Source organism: Myxocyprinus asiaticus, chromosome 31 (assembly GCF_019703515.2).
Source record: "Myxocyprinus asiaticus isolate MX2 ecotype Aquarium Trade chromosome 31, UBuf_Myxa_2, whole genome shotgun sequence".
In the NCBI taxonomy this organism is placed as follows: domain Eukaryota; kingdom Metazoa; phylum Chordata; class Actinopteri; order Cypriniformes; family Catostomidae; genus Myxocyprinus; species Myxocyprinus asiaticus.
This window is the reverse complement of record NC_059374.1, coordinates 38,377,541-38,395,313: the sequence shown is the minus strand read 5'-3', so window position 1 is coordinate 38,395,313 and position 17,773 is coordinate 38,377,541. Positions and strand designations below refer to the sequence as shown.

Genomic DNA, 17,773 nt, shown 5'->3' with positions numbered 1-17,773 from the left:
TTGCTATTGCCTTCTAATGCGCTTGTTTTTCCGTGTTATATTACTGAATCAAACTGTCTAATTTTGATTGCAACATGATGACTTGGGAGCCCTATGGGAAAACGGCCACAGTGTGCTGTAAGGATTTGTTGAATTGGAACGTAGCCCAGTCATTAAGCGATAGCCTACTACAACATCCGGCTACAGGTCAAACAGGCTGTTGTAATATCCCATCCTTTTTCATACACAATTTTGCCCTGAATTTACCCATACAGAGTGCCATCTCTAGTGTATGTGTGAAGTTCGTTCCCCTCAAGTTCACACAGGTGTCCTAGCAGAGTAACGGCAGGTATATTACATCAACTATGGACATGTTTCACTAGCGTTAGACAACCAGAAATATTTGTTTTGGCCAAATACTTTTCTCAATTTTGAACCGTATAGCTATTGGTTTTATCATCTGAAGCTTAAATGTCTTTTTAGTAGGGCTGGGAATTGCCACAGACCTCCCGATTCAATATTACAATGATATTTCCTAGCCGATTCGATATGTATTGCGATTTTGATGTTTTGATCTAAAAATGTTTTTTCTTTTTCTCAGAAAGAAATGTGTATTGAAGAACAGTTGTGTCTGAAATGACAATTGTTTTTACTCTGTAATATATAATTTGCAGGTAAAAGGTAGGGATGTGTAAAATTAATTTAACACTACCAATGGACCAGTCATTGCATTGTCTGAGCTATGTGACTAGTTAGTGCAAAGGAAGCCTTGTATAAGGCTGCATTATGTCCATTTGTATTCAACAAATAGGCTAAATATATTTGATTTTTAATATATCAAACTAATTTTGTTATTTTAGAATATAAAATATAACATATTACCATAGGCTATTACTATTATCATAATGATAATTTTGGAACGCACAAATGGAGGCTAAAGAGTAAACTTGTTCAAGAACTATTTCTATGGCTGAATTATGACATGACAATTCACATGTTATTTACATATGCATCCTGAGATAGTCTGAGATCCTATGCAGCATTGTCATAGACAGCACTATTCTTACAAGCTGCTCCCTGTCTGACTGACAGAGGAAAAAAAAGTGAGAACTCACAATTTGCTCCAAGAGACATGATTGCGCTGCATATCAGACACGCACAACAGCTGCTTTTCTTTGTCTGGTCTTCAAAATATAATCATGTGTTTCCTCAAGCACACGTCTTTGTGTCTAGCAGCATTTTTTGTCGACAGTGGCTGGTAAATGTGTGAAATTACCCGCCATCGCGCATGAATACCCTGGCTGTTAGATTATAAATATTGCGGTGACGTGACATAGTTCACGGCATCCAGCAGTATAATCCTTTTTACAGCTAAACTATTTATTAAAGCAGTGTGCGTGACTCCTGACAAATACTCTCCACAACACCTCTCAAATTAACTTTTGGATTAAGCATAATATCAGGAACATTGATCACAGCAGAGGATTTTGATGGTCGACAGGCGCTTTGATGGCTGTAGCAGCGGTGCATTAAAGGACTAAATGTGAAGAATTAAAGAGACAAAACATCTCAGTGAGAAACCCTGTTAATGTGGAACTCTGCATAAATATAGCTTCCTATATTTACAGTTGTGTTCAAAAGTTTGCATACCCTTGGAATTGGTAATATATGTACCATTTTTAAAGAAAACATGAGAGAGCAGGCAAAACACATTTATTTTATTCTTATGGGATTCATATTCAACTGTAGGTTATAACAGAATGGCACAATCATAAAACGAAACATGGCAACAAAGAAAAAAATGAAATGACCTCTGTACAAAAGTCTGCATACCCTTAGTTCTTAATACTGTGTATTGCCCCCTTTAGCATCAATGACAGTGTGCAGTCTTTTGTAATAGTTGTCTATGCAGGTGGTATAGCTGCCTATTTGTCTTGGCAAAATGCCTCCAGGTCACGCAGAGTCTTTGGTCGTCTTGCATGAATAGAGATCTCCCTAGAGTGGCTCTATAATCAGGAGACTGTGATGGCCACTCCAGAACCTTCACCTTTTTCTGCTGTAACCACTGGAGGGTCAACTTGGCCTTGTGCTTAGGGTCATTGTCATGCTGGAAAGTCCAAGAGCGTCCCATGCGCAGCTTTCGTGCAGAAGAATGCAAATTGTCTGCCAGTATTTTCTGATAACATGCTGCATTCATCTTGCCATCAATTTTCACAAGATTCCCTATGCCTTTAGAGCTCACACACACCCAAAACATCAGTGAGCCACCACCATGCTTCACAGTGGGGATGGTATTCTTTTCACTATAGGCCTTGTTGACCCCTCTCCAAACATAGCGCTTATGGTTGTGACCATAAAGCTCTATTTTGGTCTCGTCACTCCAAATTACAGTGTGCCAGAAGCTGTGAGGTGTGTCAAGGTGTTGTCGGGCATATTGTAACCGGGCTTTTTTGTGGCATTGGCGCAGTGAAGGCTTCTTTCTGGCAACTCAATCGTTTTTGTTCAAGTATCGTCATATTGTGCTCCTTGAAACAACCACACTGTCTTTTTCCAGAGCAGCCTGTATTTCTCCTGAGGTTACCTGTGGGTTTTTCTTTGTATCCCGAACAATTCTTCTGGCAGTTGTGGCTGAAATCTTTCTGGGTCTACCTGACCTTGGCTTGGTATCGAGAGATCCCCCGAATTTTCCACTTCTTAATAAGTGATTGAACAGTACTGACTGGCATTTTCAAGGCTTTGGATATCTTTTTATGTCCTTTTCCATCTTTATAAAGTTCCATTACCTTGTTACGCAGGTCTTTTGACAGTTCTTTTCTGCTCCCCATGGCTCAGTATCTAGCCTGCTCAGTGCATCCACGTGAGAGCTAACAAACTCATTGACTATTTATACACAGACACTTACTGCAATTTCAAAAGCCACAGGTGTGGGAAATTAACTTTTAATTGCCATTTAAACCTGTGTGTGTCACCTTGTGTGTCTGTAACAAGGCCAAACATTCAAGGGTATGTAAAGTTTTGATCAGGGACATTTGGGTGATTTCTGTTATCATTACGATTTAAAAAGGAGCCAAACAACTATGTGATAATAAATGGCTTCATATGATCACTATCCTTAAAAGACAAAATGTCACAATTTCTGCCAGGGTATGCAAACTTTTGAGCACAACTGTATCTATTAATCACTGAAGCATTAAGGTAAACATGTATTTTCTTTAATAAATGAAAAATCGATTTTTCATCAGGGAGACGATTTTAAAATTGTTTGGCTCAAGAATCGTGATTTGGGACAAAATTAATTTGTTTTTTTCCAGCCCTACTTTTTAGAATTACAGCAGTTATTGATGTACTCTTATATGATGCATGCTACGTTTGAAACTGGTTTATGTAAATATTTCATAAGGGTGAGACATTTGCAAAACAAATTGGTATCAGGTGTGCAGGACTCATATGCCTCCTTTCTGATTGTTTACAATATATACTGTGGTTGCCTTATTTACCATCGTATTTACACATAATTTGTATGCCGTAGAGATGGTCTTGATGGTATGTTTGCTTATGTAGTACACGTACTCATTAGAGTAAAAATCTATTTTTTTAAAGACCCTATGTGAGTGTGTTAGTGTTGCATGGATAGGCTCAAACATGCATTACTAATACACACAACCTAACACACTTCATTAAACTTCATATCAACTGAGCTGGGTTCACAATCAAAATGTATTTAAAAATGTAGTGCAATGTAATCCATCTATTAGTCCTAGTCTTAGTTTCAGGAAAATTCTGTTTGTCAGTTGCAAGTATTTCAAAACATTTTTCAAAATGGATGACAATTTTAAAAGGAAGTTACACCAGGCCAAGTCGCTTGATCTTTGGAAATACATTTAAGTTGAAATTGTATGGACCTTTTATAAAGAGATTTAGATTTCAATAAGAGACTAGGAAAGTGTCATAGATGATTGGGTTTTACTGGTTTTCCCAGCACTTAGATTAACAGACACATAGAAATTGTGGTCAGTTTGGTCTTCAGCAAGTTCGTTCACAAGCTTTCAAGGAAGGTTTTGTGGCATTTCCTGTTTTTTTTCCTCTCTTCCCATTCATTACTCTTGAGATGGTTAAGCGAGATGCTGTTCTTGCTGTACATGATGAGATGCTTTACATATCCCATTTCTTGACAATATTTCAGAGATTTACTTGAGTAGACTTTAGAAATGGGTCTGCACAATTAATCAAATAAATAATTGAGATAACAGCTGCCATGATTACCTAATAGTGAAAAGTGTCAATGATAGCACGTGTTGCATCAAAATTAAAAATCCATTTAATTTTCTGTTTAACATAACCAACCAATGGATACGTTGGAAAAAGAATTGCCATTGGCTAGTACATTTTTGTTTTTACTTGGCAGACTTTTGACGACATTTAAGTGTAGTGCAACTGAAAACTGAAAAATATATTAAGCAAACCTAGAAGGGGGCATCTTCCCATATATATATATATATATATATATATATATATATATATATATATATATATATATAGTTTTCATATGACTTTATGCAATATAGTATGCGAGATTGTACATTTTATTTTATATTCACTTTCAATCATTTTGAACACATTTTAGCTTTTTAAAAAAGTACAAATTGCGAAATCAATGAGATGTCGTGGCTTAACTAAAGTGATTGTGAGACCGCAATCCACGACACCTCAGGACCCACTGCAACCAAATAAGGTAAATTTCCTTCAGATAGCGCGCTCACGAGACACAGCCCACAGGAAAAGAAGAGGCTGAATCAAAGTCCTGACTGAATCCAGCTTCTTATTTGCCAGCTTCTTATTCAGGAAAAGGATCGCAGTGCTTAAGTTCTTCTTCGCCACTACACAACACTATCTCTGGCGAGTAAAATCGGAATATTTACTAGCCAGTGGCTAATAACGGACATTTTAGTCGCACAGCACATAATTTAGTCGCATATGCAAGTGTTTTACTCACTATGTAGAGGGCTGCATAATAGTAAGTGGTTGAGCATCGTAACATCGTAAGTGTATAATTTATTGATCATTTAGGCGCATCGTGAAGGTCTTCATTTACTGATAAAACAGCTATAAAGTAGGGATGCACCGATGCCGATCATTTCACCTTTTATCAGGATCTCTGTCATAACTGGCTATATGTAAGCTTTCTGCACACAGTTACTATTAATTTAATTTTCCTCTTCCTAGTTATTTCACTTTGCCTAATTTTGCTGACATAAACCGTTTAATAAGTTTAAAAGGCTTATTAAAAAGCTTTTTTAAAAAAGACTTTAAATCAAGTATAGGCTAACAAAATATTCTCTATTAAGATATATTAAAATAAATGAAGCTTAGTGTCAAACTGAAGACAAACTGATAAACCATAGATGCAGTTAAACTTAATGTGACATTTTTGGTTATTGATTTGTTGTCATTTCATATTATTATTATTGTTCCTTATTTTATGTTTGCATTATATTTAATACATTATATTATTGTATCTTGATATTAAATATAATAACATCTATATGATATTTATATGATATTGATATACATAATTATTATAATTATAAATTCCTTCCCTGCCTTTTAATTTAGTTGGATGATTGTATTAATAGTTTTTCAATAGTTGTATTAATAGTTAATTTTTCATACTTCTACCGTTTGATCTAATAATACCACTTATTTTAATCTGTACAATGATGCCAGCATCATGTAGTAAGTTTACATTTAATGGAGAGCAAAATATCGAGTCAAGCATGATTTTCAGAACCGACGAATCTGCGGCCTGTTGTTCACATCTGGTGTAAAGATGGTCACGTTAACATGAAAATCAGTTAAACCGTAATACCGGCGGAGACTGAGAAGCTGCCGCCATGAACGATAATAAGGACCGTTTCACAGCTCACGCTGTTTTTCCTTTGCTTGTCGCGTGTGAAACGCCACATTAACAGTACAGTAAACAAACATTTCATATTCGCCATACCTCACCCACTGCATCGTTCTTAACCGCTGAATCAAGTTTGTTGTCTTACAACACTTTGCTAGTGTTGCTGAAGTCTTAAAGGAGTTTAGCGGTAACTTGATCGGTAATTTGGCCGATTGCATAAACCGCTTATGTCGCAAAAGACGTGCGGGCGGCGTTTTTTGCAACATAAGCGATCGGTTTATGCGATCGGCCAAATTACCGATCACTGATCGAGTCATAGGATGTGAATAATGGTGGCCGATCGATCGAAGCATCCCTACTAGAAAATAATTAATAAACAGTTCTCGGGTCGTTTTGGGTTTGTAGCCTACATAAAGAATATGGCATGCAAATGCTCCACACAAAATAAGTATTTTAATGTTAAGTGTATTAATCAATATTAATCGCAAGAACAATATCAAGGGAAATAATTAACTATTGTGATTTTTGTCATAATCATGCAGCCGTACTTTGAAACCTGCTACATATATGCTGTGCACAGCAACATCCTCCGTCTGACTCAAAAACTCTCTTAAGCTTCTGTGGAGAGCATCGTTAACCACCACACCTTCATAGTATTTGATTTTTGGAACTTCCTGTGTGTGTCAGGTCCTGATAGAACCACACCAAGAGAACTCTGTGTCTGCTGAGGGTCATGTTCCACAGAGTAAATGACATTAATGGCACTGGCCTGGTTTTGTTTTTAGTCCAACTTGAGAAGAGAATGTATCATTAGCAACAGTGGGTGCACTCATCCACAGCAGACCCTGAGAGACAACTGGCCCCTCATCTCCTTTCAGTTATATAACAGCGGATCAACAGAAAGCAACTTGAGGCCTGTCCCTATCTTTTTCAGGCGCACGCATTTGTATCCTAACACTTAGTGGAAAATCATTAAGGTGATAAAGTTAACGTGAAGGTTTGCAGGAATATTGACACATTTCTAGATTAGCTGTGCTATTAAAATTGTTGTCCGGGGACTGAATTATTACATAACACGACAGGAAACATGACCCGCTGTATCTAAACAGAGGTCAGTGAATAAAACCAGTGATTATGGTTTTGGTCTAAGTCCTGTTGAGGTTATATAAAACACCCTTAATATTGACATGTAGTCTACGCTATGCAGACGTGAATGTTTGGCCAGTGCATTGCAAGCACACTGTTCCATTGTACGTACATAACGTGCGTTCTTTCGTTAGTGTGGCATGGTGATAGAGGGGGTGATAGAGTTATCCACAACTGTCAGGGCAGTTACACCTCAGGAATACTTAATTCTGGTAGGTCATTTGCTAGCGAATGTTCCAGTACTCAGACATCAACCCCTTTCTGGCGAGTTAATGATAAGCGGCATCTTTGCATCATTTTAAATGTATTTACCTTTTCTGGCGCTACTGACACCCTCAGAGACATGGGAGAAACGCAGTTTCTGGACCCATGGAAACTAGGAAGTAATCGCGTTCACGAAGGGTGTCTCATCTCGCTCCCTAGCTGCTTATGGCATGAATCAGTATTTCATGAACACTGGCAAGGGTGTTGATCTACAAAGCATTGAGACACTTATGACTTATTACCTGCGAAACGATAACGAGGTCATGCTTTTAAACGCTGCTGGTATTAATCAGCAACATCTGTGTATAAATGACACTTTCGTGCATTTTCTTTATAGATAGTAAAACGTACAGTGTTATTTTGAAAGATAAAAAAATATACAAACGATTGTATATTTAATCTTTTTCTAACAACTCTAATATGTCCCTTTCTTGAACATAATGGATGAAAGGTAATTCTCATTTAAAGAGAAAATAAGGCTTTGACATACACTTGAGCTCATCATGTAATGACTTGAGAGACTTCAGAAGACATGACAACATTTCCGGTAAGGAAACAAGTGAGCCATTATGTTCCCAGGTTTTTATGGTGCATTCTGGGATTTTTTCAGGGAGTGAACATTTCAGCATTGGAACGTTTTCATTGAATTGGAACAGTTTTGTGATTGGAACAACCCTAGAAATAGCTGATTCCCTGACCAGTGCCCTGACTGTTGAATTAGGGAAGCTTATTGTGACGCACACATAATCAATGGTGATTCAGAGGTTGCGTTTTCCCCCCAAGATTACATTTGTACTCCACTGACGGTCAGATTTGGGTTTGGAGTTTGGGTTAGGGCATATGGTAAATAAAATAGGCATTTCTGTTGACTGTATTACACCATTTGCAACAAAAACGACTGTCTTTTGGCGCCACTCTGTGGAGATTTCAGCTAGAAACTGGAGCTCACACGTGGAGAAGCATATAAACTCAGCAAAAAAAGAAACGTCCTCTCACTTTGAACTGCTTTTATTTTCAGCAAACGTAACGTGTAAATATTTGTATGAACATAAAAAGATTCAACAACTAAGACATAAACTGAACAAGTTTCACAGACATGTGACTAACAGAAATGGAATAATGTGTCCCTGAACAAAGTGGGGGTCAAAATCCAAAGTAACAGTCAGTATCTGGTGTGGCCACCAGCTGCATTAAGTACTGCAGTGCATCTCCTCCTCATGGACTGCACCAGATTTGCCAGTTCTTGCTCTGAGATGTTATCCCACTCTTCCACCAAGGCACTTGCAAGTTCCCGGATATTTCTGGGGGGAATGGCCCTAGCCCTTCGATCCAACAGGTCCCAGACGTGCTCAATGGGATTGAGATCCGGGCTCTTCGCTGGCCATGGCAGAACACTGACATTCCTGTCATGCAGGAAATCATGCACAGAACGAGCAGTGTGGCTGGTGGCATTATCATGCTGGAGGGTCATGTTAGAATGAGCCTGCAGGAAGGGTACCACATGAGGGAGGAGGATGTCTTCCCTGTAACGCACAGCATTGAGATTGCCTGCAGTGATAACAAGCTCAGTCTGATGATGCTGTGACACATGATGGACCCTCCACCTCCAAATCGATCCCGCTCCAGAGTACAGGCCTCGGTGTAACGCTTATTCCTTCGACGATAAATGCGAGTCCGACCATCACCCCTGGTGAGACAAAACCGCGACTCGTCAGTGAAGAGCACTTTTTGCCAGTCCTGTCTGGTCCAGCAAAGGTGGGTTTGTTCCCATAGGCGACGTTGTTGCCGGTGATTTCTGGTAAGGACCTGCCTTACAACAGGCCTACAAGTCCTCAGTCCAGTATCTCTCAGCCTATTGCGGACAGTCTGAGCACTGATGGAGGGATTGTGCGTTCCTGGTGCAACTCGGGCATTTGTTGTTGCCAACCTGCACCTGTCCCGCAGGTGTGATATTCGGATGTACTGATCCTGTGCAGGTGTTGTTACATGTGGTCTGCCACTGCGAGGATGATCAGCTGTCCTTCCTGTCTCCCTGTAGCGTCTCACAGTATGGACATTGCAATTTATTGCCCTGGCCACATCTGCAGTGCTCATTCCTCCATGCAGCATGCCTAAGGCACGTTCACGCAGATGAGCAGGGACCCTGGGCATCTTTCTTTTGGTGTTTTTCAGAGTCAGTAGAACAGTCTCTTTAGTGTCCTAAGTTTTTATAACTGTCACCTTAATTGCCTACCAAACGACTGTTTCACAGTTGCATGTTCATTAATTGTTTATGGTTCATTGAACAAACATGGAAAACATTGTTTAAACCCTTTACTATAAAGATCTGTAAAGTTATTTGGATTTTTACAAAATTATCTTTAATATACAGTGTCCTGAAAAAGGGGCGTTTCTTTTTTTGCTGAGTTTAGCTGCAGACAGAGCTCCAAAAAGGAGTGGGAGCTCCAAACAGCCATTGAAGATATAGGGAGCACCTAACCCTTTCCCTAACCTCAACCGTGTGTGGAAGTGACGCCCCGTTTTGGAGTTGGCGCAACCCCCTTTTGGAGTGACCCCGCCCTCTTCTGGAAATTTCGCCCCCATTTGGAGATCTCCGGCCTGCATCTATACCTACTTGCGCACATGCCCAGATGTTCAACAACTCTTCCAGCTTCAGCCACTGGAGGCTGCATTTTTTAGTCAAATATTTTTTGTATAATGACTATTGAAAATCACTCTTGGACACCATGCTATTTCTATGTTTCGCATAGCACTCTGACATCTTTTTCTTCTGCAGAGACTTTCATTTATTTATTTTGTATTTAGCCGTGTATTAAGTGGGATAATGTGCAGTCAGCCAGTCAGTATCGCAAAATATAACCACATTTAGGATGATACAAGTCCCGATCCCGGCTGACTGTACATTATCCTTTCCATAATTACAACTAAACTAGATAAATGACTGTTATCCTAAGCAACCAATTTTCTCTATTTTGTATCACACTGTGGTCTCTTTCTTCTTGTAATGAAGCAAATTCAACTCAAATTTCAGGTCCATTTGTTTATTTTAGTAGCTGTATAAGATACAATATCACAATTTCTTTGGAAGTAGCTTTGGGCTTGCTCAATTTGTTTTGCATTCTTCAGCCTGCTTCATTAGAGGGTGTATGTCCTCAAAGGTCATAGTTCATTCTGTATGGTAACAGATACATTTCAGAAACTAGATATGATTTTGTTCAAATCTGTTTGAATTGCCTCCCCACCCCCATCCCCAAATAACTACCAACCCCTAAGGGTCACTTAGATTCACAAGATAAGAATATCCTTAAGACTTCTGTTTCAGCTCTTGCAGTGCTGTAAGAGAAGGATCTTTGGCTTCTAAATGACGTCCCTTGTTATGAACAGACATATGCTAAGGTCTATTTGTTGCTTTTTGTGGGTCTCTTTGACAGGTGCTTTTGAGTTGACAGAACATTAAACTAAGATTTACTCAATTGATTTACGTTGCAGTGTAAAACCCGTACATGCACACAAACAAGCATAATGTGTGTGTATATATATATACATATATATATATATATATATATATATATATATATATATATATGTATATATATATATATATATATAATATATATAAATAAAATCACTGCCCACATAACTTTCTTTAGCACCCACGCTCTGATTTGAGAAGGATCCCACTTGTGAATGTTCACATAAACTACCGGGTCATTCTACAAAATGTGTGCCATTTGTGTCCCTCATACTGTATAAATATGTGTATAAAATTACTTGACCAATGAATAGCTGTTGCCATTTTTTACTAACGTAAAACTTGCCAGCACCAGTCAGTTGTGCGCTTATACTGTGTGCAGTTATAGGGACACCTGTATGAAGCGAAAGGGACCCCATCATATACACGCACGTATTCACAGTGACGTCATCATATAGCAGCCCATCAGAGGCTGTTCGCGAGTGCGTACACATACACAACAGAGAAGCAGGAGACCCGACATGATACTTCTTCTAGCGGAAAGCCTTTTACTCTGATAACTTTTTTGGCAAAGGTAGTTGAAATAAAGGGCTCCAGACTGCGACTAAATGGTAGCATCTTGCAATAATTTTTCCCGCCAGTGAGACTTACAATTTTTTAGAGGTCACAGTTTGTGCCAACTCTCGTTGATTTATGCTTGACGTGTCTGTTCCTGTTTTGGCAAATTTTCAAATTTGGGTGAACTATTCCTTTAAGGCTGAAACATACTCTACGCAAGTACATGAACAAAGATGCGAGCGCTTGGCCACCGCATTGCCAATGCGCAGTCCGGCTGAATATGCTTAAAGGAATAGTTCACCCAAAAATGAAAATTTGCTGATTATTTACTCGCCTTCAGGCCATCCAAGATGTATCTGAGTTTCTTTCTTCATCAAAACAGAATTTAAGATTTTTAGGATTTCATTTCAGGCCTCCTCCTTTAAACAATGCAAGTGAATGTACTCCATTTTTTGACGGTCCAAAATGCATATTTAGGGTGCATCAAAATAATCCACACGACTCCAGTAGACAAATAAAGTTCTTCTGAACCCAAACGATTTATTATTTTTAGAAACAAAACAATACTAATATACTTTTTAACTACAAATGTTTGCTTCCATACATTTCTGTGACGGGCGCTCATGAGAGGGATGATGTAAGCTCGTTGGTAAGGTCACGCGTCACGTGGAGGAGGAGGCAGGAAGTGCCGTCACAGAGATGTATGGAAGCAAACATTTGTAGTTAAAAAGTATATTAGTATTGTTTTGTTTAAAAAAATAATCAATCGTTTGAGTTCGGAAGAAGATTTGTCGACTGGAGTCGTGTGGATTATTTTGATGCACCTTAAATATGCATTTTGGACCGTCAAAAATGGAGTACATTCACTTGCGTTGTTTAAAGGGGGTGAAATGAAATCCTAAAAATCTTAAATTCTGTTTTGATGAAGAAAGAAACTCCGATACATCTTGGATGGCCTGAGGGTGAGTAAATTATAAGCAAATTTTAATTTTTGGGTGAACTATACCTTTAACGTGCGTTCTTGCATTACTATGGCTGGAACAAACCTCAAGGGAGCAATGGATTTGCCTTCAAACGTCTGTGCAATTCAACTGATGTGTTATTGTGCTATAAATATATTGACTTTAACTTACTCAGCAATATTCTCTTCAAACTGTTGCTCTGCCATGACAGTAGGTGAGTTGAAAGAGAAAACTCACCGTAGAAGCAGACAGAGCTCAATAAGCTCACTATAGCACCTTTTGCGGCAACTTTGAGAATGCAACACAAAGTTGTGTTATGAATTGCAATGCGTGCAATCGAGTTTGCTTTGCAAGATGTGTCTGCGCTCATGTACTTGCATAGAATATGTTTCGGCCCTTACAGTCAACCCTGTTCCAATTCTGTTACCAACCCTGTAAAGTCAACCTGTTTCATAGAATGACCCTACTTATGTTTCTCTCTGCCTAGAAAAGAAAAAGTACAAACCAGAGCATTCCTAGCCTTCATAACCTTTTCTGTGGTAAAACAACAGCTGTACAGATTTGCTGTCTAAAAATAGTTGTCAGCTAGTTTTAGTTAATACCACCTCCTGTCCTGTATTTAGCCCCTCTCATAGTTTGCGCTGGAAACCTCCACAGGCAGAGTGGGATTTTGAGGAGTCCCTTTAGAAGGACATTGGAAATTTGAAATTAGACGTGGTCCTATTGCTGCAGACGGTTTTCATTAGCTCTTGATGTTCTCATTAAAGAATGCTATGTGGCCTCGGACAACCAAAGCAGTAATCACTAAAGCAACAGGCTGTATTGGGTCACTGTCTTCCCTTTATTTCCAAAGTGGCAGCACTCTTTCATTGAATCCTTCTGTGATGTGGGTCAGGAATTTTGAATATGCTGGACTAATACTTCATAAATTAACCTCTAGTCGATTATGATGGTCTAGTAATGAAAGATTTGGCCTGGAATCTGAGGTTCGAAACCCACAAGGATCGTTGTGAACTTGAGTAAGAATTTGGCTGGTTTGAAGACTGATTTTGTTTTAGTAACTCACTGTGTCTGTCTCTTTCCTGCAGAGCTTTGCCGCATTGACAAACCCCTATGCCAAGATGAGAACGGCATCCTCAGTTTTGAGGCCATCCGCAGCATTCACAAGCAAATGGACGATGACGCCAATGGAAATGTGGATGTTGCGGAGACTGATGGGGTATGTGATTTTTCTTTTCTAGTTTCTAACCTGCTATTAAGCTGCTTCTAAGTGGCTAACGTTTGGTTAATTAGGCAGTTGATTAACTTTTGTCCTCTTCTAATCCCAAACTTTTGAGTAGCTGCTTAAACAGTTGATTAATTTTTCTCATGGACTTAATGCTCATGTCAGATAGACTCATGTCTTAATGTAAATGAATAACATGCCGATAGATAGCCTTATTTTTTTCAGATGGTTTAAGCTGATCTCCCATCTTGACTAAGCTGGTGTTTAGCTGGTCGGCCAATTGGTCGTTCAGCCCGATCAGCTGTCAAGTGACCAAAACCAGCAAACCAGACCAGCCTCGGAGACCAATTCAGACAGAAAGCTAGCATACCCTTTTTTTTTTTTTTTAAAGGGCTTTTTATTTTCCCAATGTGGTGCAAAAAATAATATTTTTAAGGTTCCACTCTTCATTTTACAGTCTCTAAAGTCATTGACCCTGTTGAGTGTTCAAGATTATAGATCGCAAGTTCACTGTATCCTTTTACCTTCTAGGGTCCTTATCCAATAAGGATGGCTATAAATAATGAGATTTGGCTCATTCATTCTTTTTAATGCTCTTTCCATTGGTCTGGGCAGCTTAAGCTTAAGTACACGGATTTTATCAGTCTATGTGGCAGTGGAGAAATGTGTGTCATTGTTGGTTTTACCTAATCATGTGCTCTTTGGGATCCCTGCTGAACCCCCCCACCCCAGTTTTAACAAGCCTAAACCTTGCCAAGCTGGTTAGACTGGTCTTTCTTTGCTGATTTTAGAGGGATTTTGGGCATTTGCGAGCTGTACAGGTTGGGAGACCAACTGGATTAGTTTAACACCACGTTAGCTATACTGGGAGACCAGCTAAGCCAGCTTTAACCAGTTACGACCAGCAAAACACCTTAGACTGGTTTAAGCTGCTGCAGTGTAAGATACCGGAAACATTGCTGCAGAAAACAAGAAGCCCTTTTTCTCTGATATTTTCAGTTAGGTGGTCTGCAGAGGGTATGCATGCTAGTTTAGACCCATGTGTAGGTGTCTTACAGAACCTGTTTAACCTGTTTCTAAATAATCCACTTATGGTGATGTAAAGAAAAGCAGATCATAGATCTTTGGGCTATTACAGGTCAATATCTAAACTTGTGCACGTCATCTACACAAGTTTAGGTAATTTGTCAGATCTTTGCCCTATAGGCACTGAGCCGAGGTAATGCAACTCTAGGCATTTTACAGTGTTGGACAAAAGGTCAAAATATGCAACAGCATATGAAGTACGGCTTTGAAAAAAGAGCACATTTTACTTGTCAGCTGTTATCAACCACATCGTCACAGGTTTAGCTCTATTTCCAATGGGGCCTTCACAGACCATAATAAAACAAACTTAAAGCATAGGTTTCACTACCTGTTATCAGTTACTGCAGAAGATATGTTTCCAAAAGCCTATGTTGACTTTAGCTTAGCTGCTACCACTCTAGCCCCTTTTCCACTGGCTGGGTGCTGGTCCCAATCTGGAACCTGTTGTTCTGGGCCAGAAAAGTTGGCTCCACACCGGCCCTTAAAATATTCTGGTCATGAACCAGGAACTGATTATGTCAGTGGCTGGGGGGTGGAATAATAGGACTGGTTATCGAAACCGATTTCCCGATTTGATTCTGATTCACCGTTATAATCAATTTTGCGCACACATTAAATAAATGATCTCTAATCAATTGCTGTAAAATATACAGGGAAGCTTCTAACTTGGTACATTTAAGAATTTTTGAAATTAACAACAGGTCACAAACTATGCAGTTCAATTGCTATTTATTTAACACTAATAGTAATCAACACAACTTTAAACTTTAAAGTTAAAGTAAAAGAATGTTCTTGGGAATTTAAGAATTTATAAAAGAATTGTTCAAATAAAGATCACGATTAATTGGTCAATCTATATTTTTTTACCCAGCCCTACAAGATAATGTTGTCACCAAGTTTTCACAACAACAGCTCGGTCTGGCAAGACTGATGCAAAATGAAACTAGTTTGCTCAATACTACATTGGTTCCATTACACTCAATGCAGCTATCAACACTGAAAATGACAACTGAAAGAATGTCAAGTTGCAGAATCCAAAATAATTTTATTTAGAATTGTCATATGTCTCATTTGTACTCAAGACTCCTAAACCATTATTGGGAAGCAACATGATTGTTGAGAGGTTATATAGCAATGTAATCAGTTACGGCATCGTTCGGCTCTCAAGAATGGTTCCCAGTTCCAACGGCCAAGAACTAGATACATTCTGGTGAAACCCAATGAACAACAGCTAGCTTTGTGCAACATTACAAAAAGAATATTGCAAACACAAAACCTTAATGGAAGACGAATCTCAGCAATTAATTCTTTAGCAACTGTGAATATAATTTTTATTGTGCCTTTGTAAGAAATTTTATGATATAACCACAAATCCTTAATGCTTCTTTAAACCATCGGAACTGCACCCAAGAATTTCACACACTATTGCACTTGTATATAGTTGTGTGACAATAAATGTGATTTGATTTGATTTGATCCATTGGCTCTTTGCCCAGGGAAACCCACAGTCACCTGACTCATTGGTGCATGTTGCATATTGTTTTAGAACCATACGCAGCAGAGCAGAGCCTTTCCATTTCTGGCTTCCTTTCAGTTTAGCGATATGTTGTGTAGGCGTGCTGTCCTGCTGCATGCAACCTCTCCTTGGCAGCATAATGGCTAATCATACACGATGGCAGCCACATCTTCGGTTCCTGAAATTGTTTGTTGGCTCTGTTCTTGAGCCAAATCTCAAAATGAAAACTTTGATAGCATACTGTCTCGAATATAGCTACCATGAGAGAAGATTTTGTTCATATCGTCCATTCCTATTGTTTTAATAGCAATAAAACCTGAGGGTATTCTTTTCAGTTTAACTTTACAGGAAAAGCAGGTGTCAATGGTTTCAGCCTAAAATTTACAAACTTGTGACAAATCTCTTGCAGTGGTTGTAGTTTAACCACAGTTTGAAGCTCTTTACTGTCTTAAAAATTCCATGAACTGTTCTCTAACCTTTTGTTGTGTTTTGTTGTGTAATCATTTTTACCATCTGCTGTGTCTGAGCAAACAGGGCCTTTGCCCACTTGATGTTCAAAAGCACTCAACACTATTAATAGACCCAGAATAATTAAAAAATATAGCTAAATCCAAGTATAAGATGAACTTTGTCCATTGATTTAATCGTCTCTCTGTTGGACGTTCTCTGGGGTGAACAGTTTATTGTCATTGAATTAGCTTCTGGTCATTTGCTCACAGAGGTCAAACAAACATTTGAGGTGAAACAGCTTTTTTACATTCAAAAATAGTTGTGTTTATTGCTTCCTTTTGAAATTCATTCTCATCCTTATCAAGTCTTTGTTAAAGGAATAGTTCACCCAATAATGAAAAAGAAGTCGTTTTTAAAGTCATATGCTGTTGTTTTTTGAGTGTAAAGGTCATTGTGTCCATGTCTGCCAAGCTCCAAAAAGGGCAAAAAACTAACAAACAATGAAAGCACAATTTATGTAACCAAAATTTACTTCTGTTTCTTACATAAAGCTATTGTATGGCTTCATAAGACTTTGAATATTGTAAGTCTTATGGACTACTTTTAAGGTGCTTTAACCTGGTGTTTTTTTTTTGGAGCTTGACAGCTGTGGTCACTATGAGAAAAAATAAATGTTTACAAGATTGAAACGACATGGGGGTGAGTAAATGATGGCAGAACTTTCATTTTTGGGTGAACTATTCAAATTCTATATAATAACTAGATGGAAAATCTTTTACACAACTCTATCTCAAGGTCTTTTTTACAGAAAGACTGAAAGACCTGTTAACACCTTCACTAGTCTGTGATCATCATCTCTTCACAAGCTAATAAGACCTATACACAAGGTCTTTGGTTGCATGCACACATATCCTTGAGCTGCTAATTACATTAGATTAATTTTTGTTTTTCTTTTTTGTCCAATAGTTTTTAAGAGAGGACCTCAATTACCATGACCCCAAAGCCAAGCACAACAGTTTCCACGGCGACGACCAGTTCATCAGTGTGGAGGACCTGTGGAATGCCTGGAAGATTTCGGAAGGTGGGTACACCTTTTCTATAATGACATAAAAAGCTGCATTTCATAGTCTGTTTTGACAATGGTGACCTTTGCTATTTCAGAAGCGGGTGCTTACAAAGCTGTTTTTGCTGACTTGGCACCTTTTTTGGC

The 17,773-nt window shown here is 38.7% G+C and overlaps 1 protein-coding gene across 5 annotated transcripts in view; it reads left to right on the top strand.

The window, feature by feature from the left end:
• Positions 1-17,773, top strand: part of LOC127422663 (stromal interaction molecule 1-like) — a 62,908-nt gene that overhangs the window by 4,996 nt on the left and 40,139 nt on the right. For all 5 annotated transcript variants that reach the window (XM_051666437.1, XM_051666436.1, XM_051666438.1 and 2 more), the window contains 2 exons: positions 13,375-13,505; positions 17,530-17,644. In XM_051666437.1, the coding sequence (XP_051522397.1) occupies positions 13,458-13,505; positions 17,530-17,644 (163 nt within the window). In that variant the 5' untranslated portion in view covers positions 13,375-13,457. The remainder of the gene's footprint in view (positions 1-13,374; positions 13,506-17,529; positions 17,645-17,773) is intronic.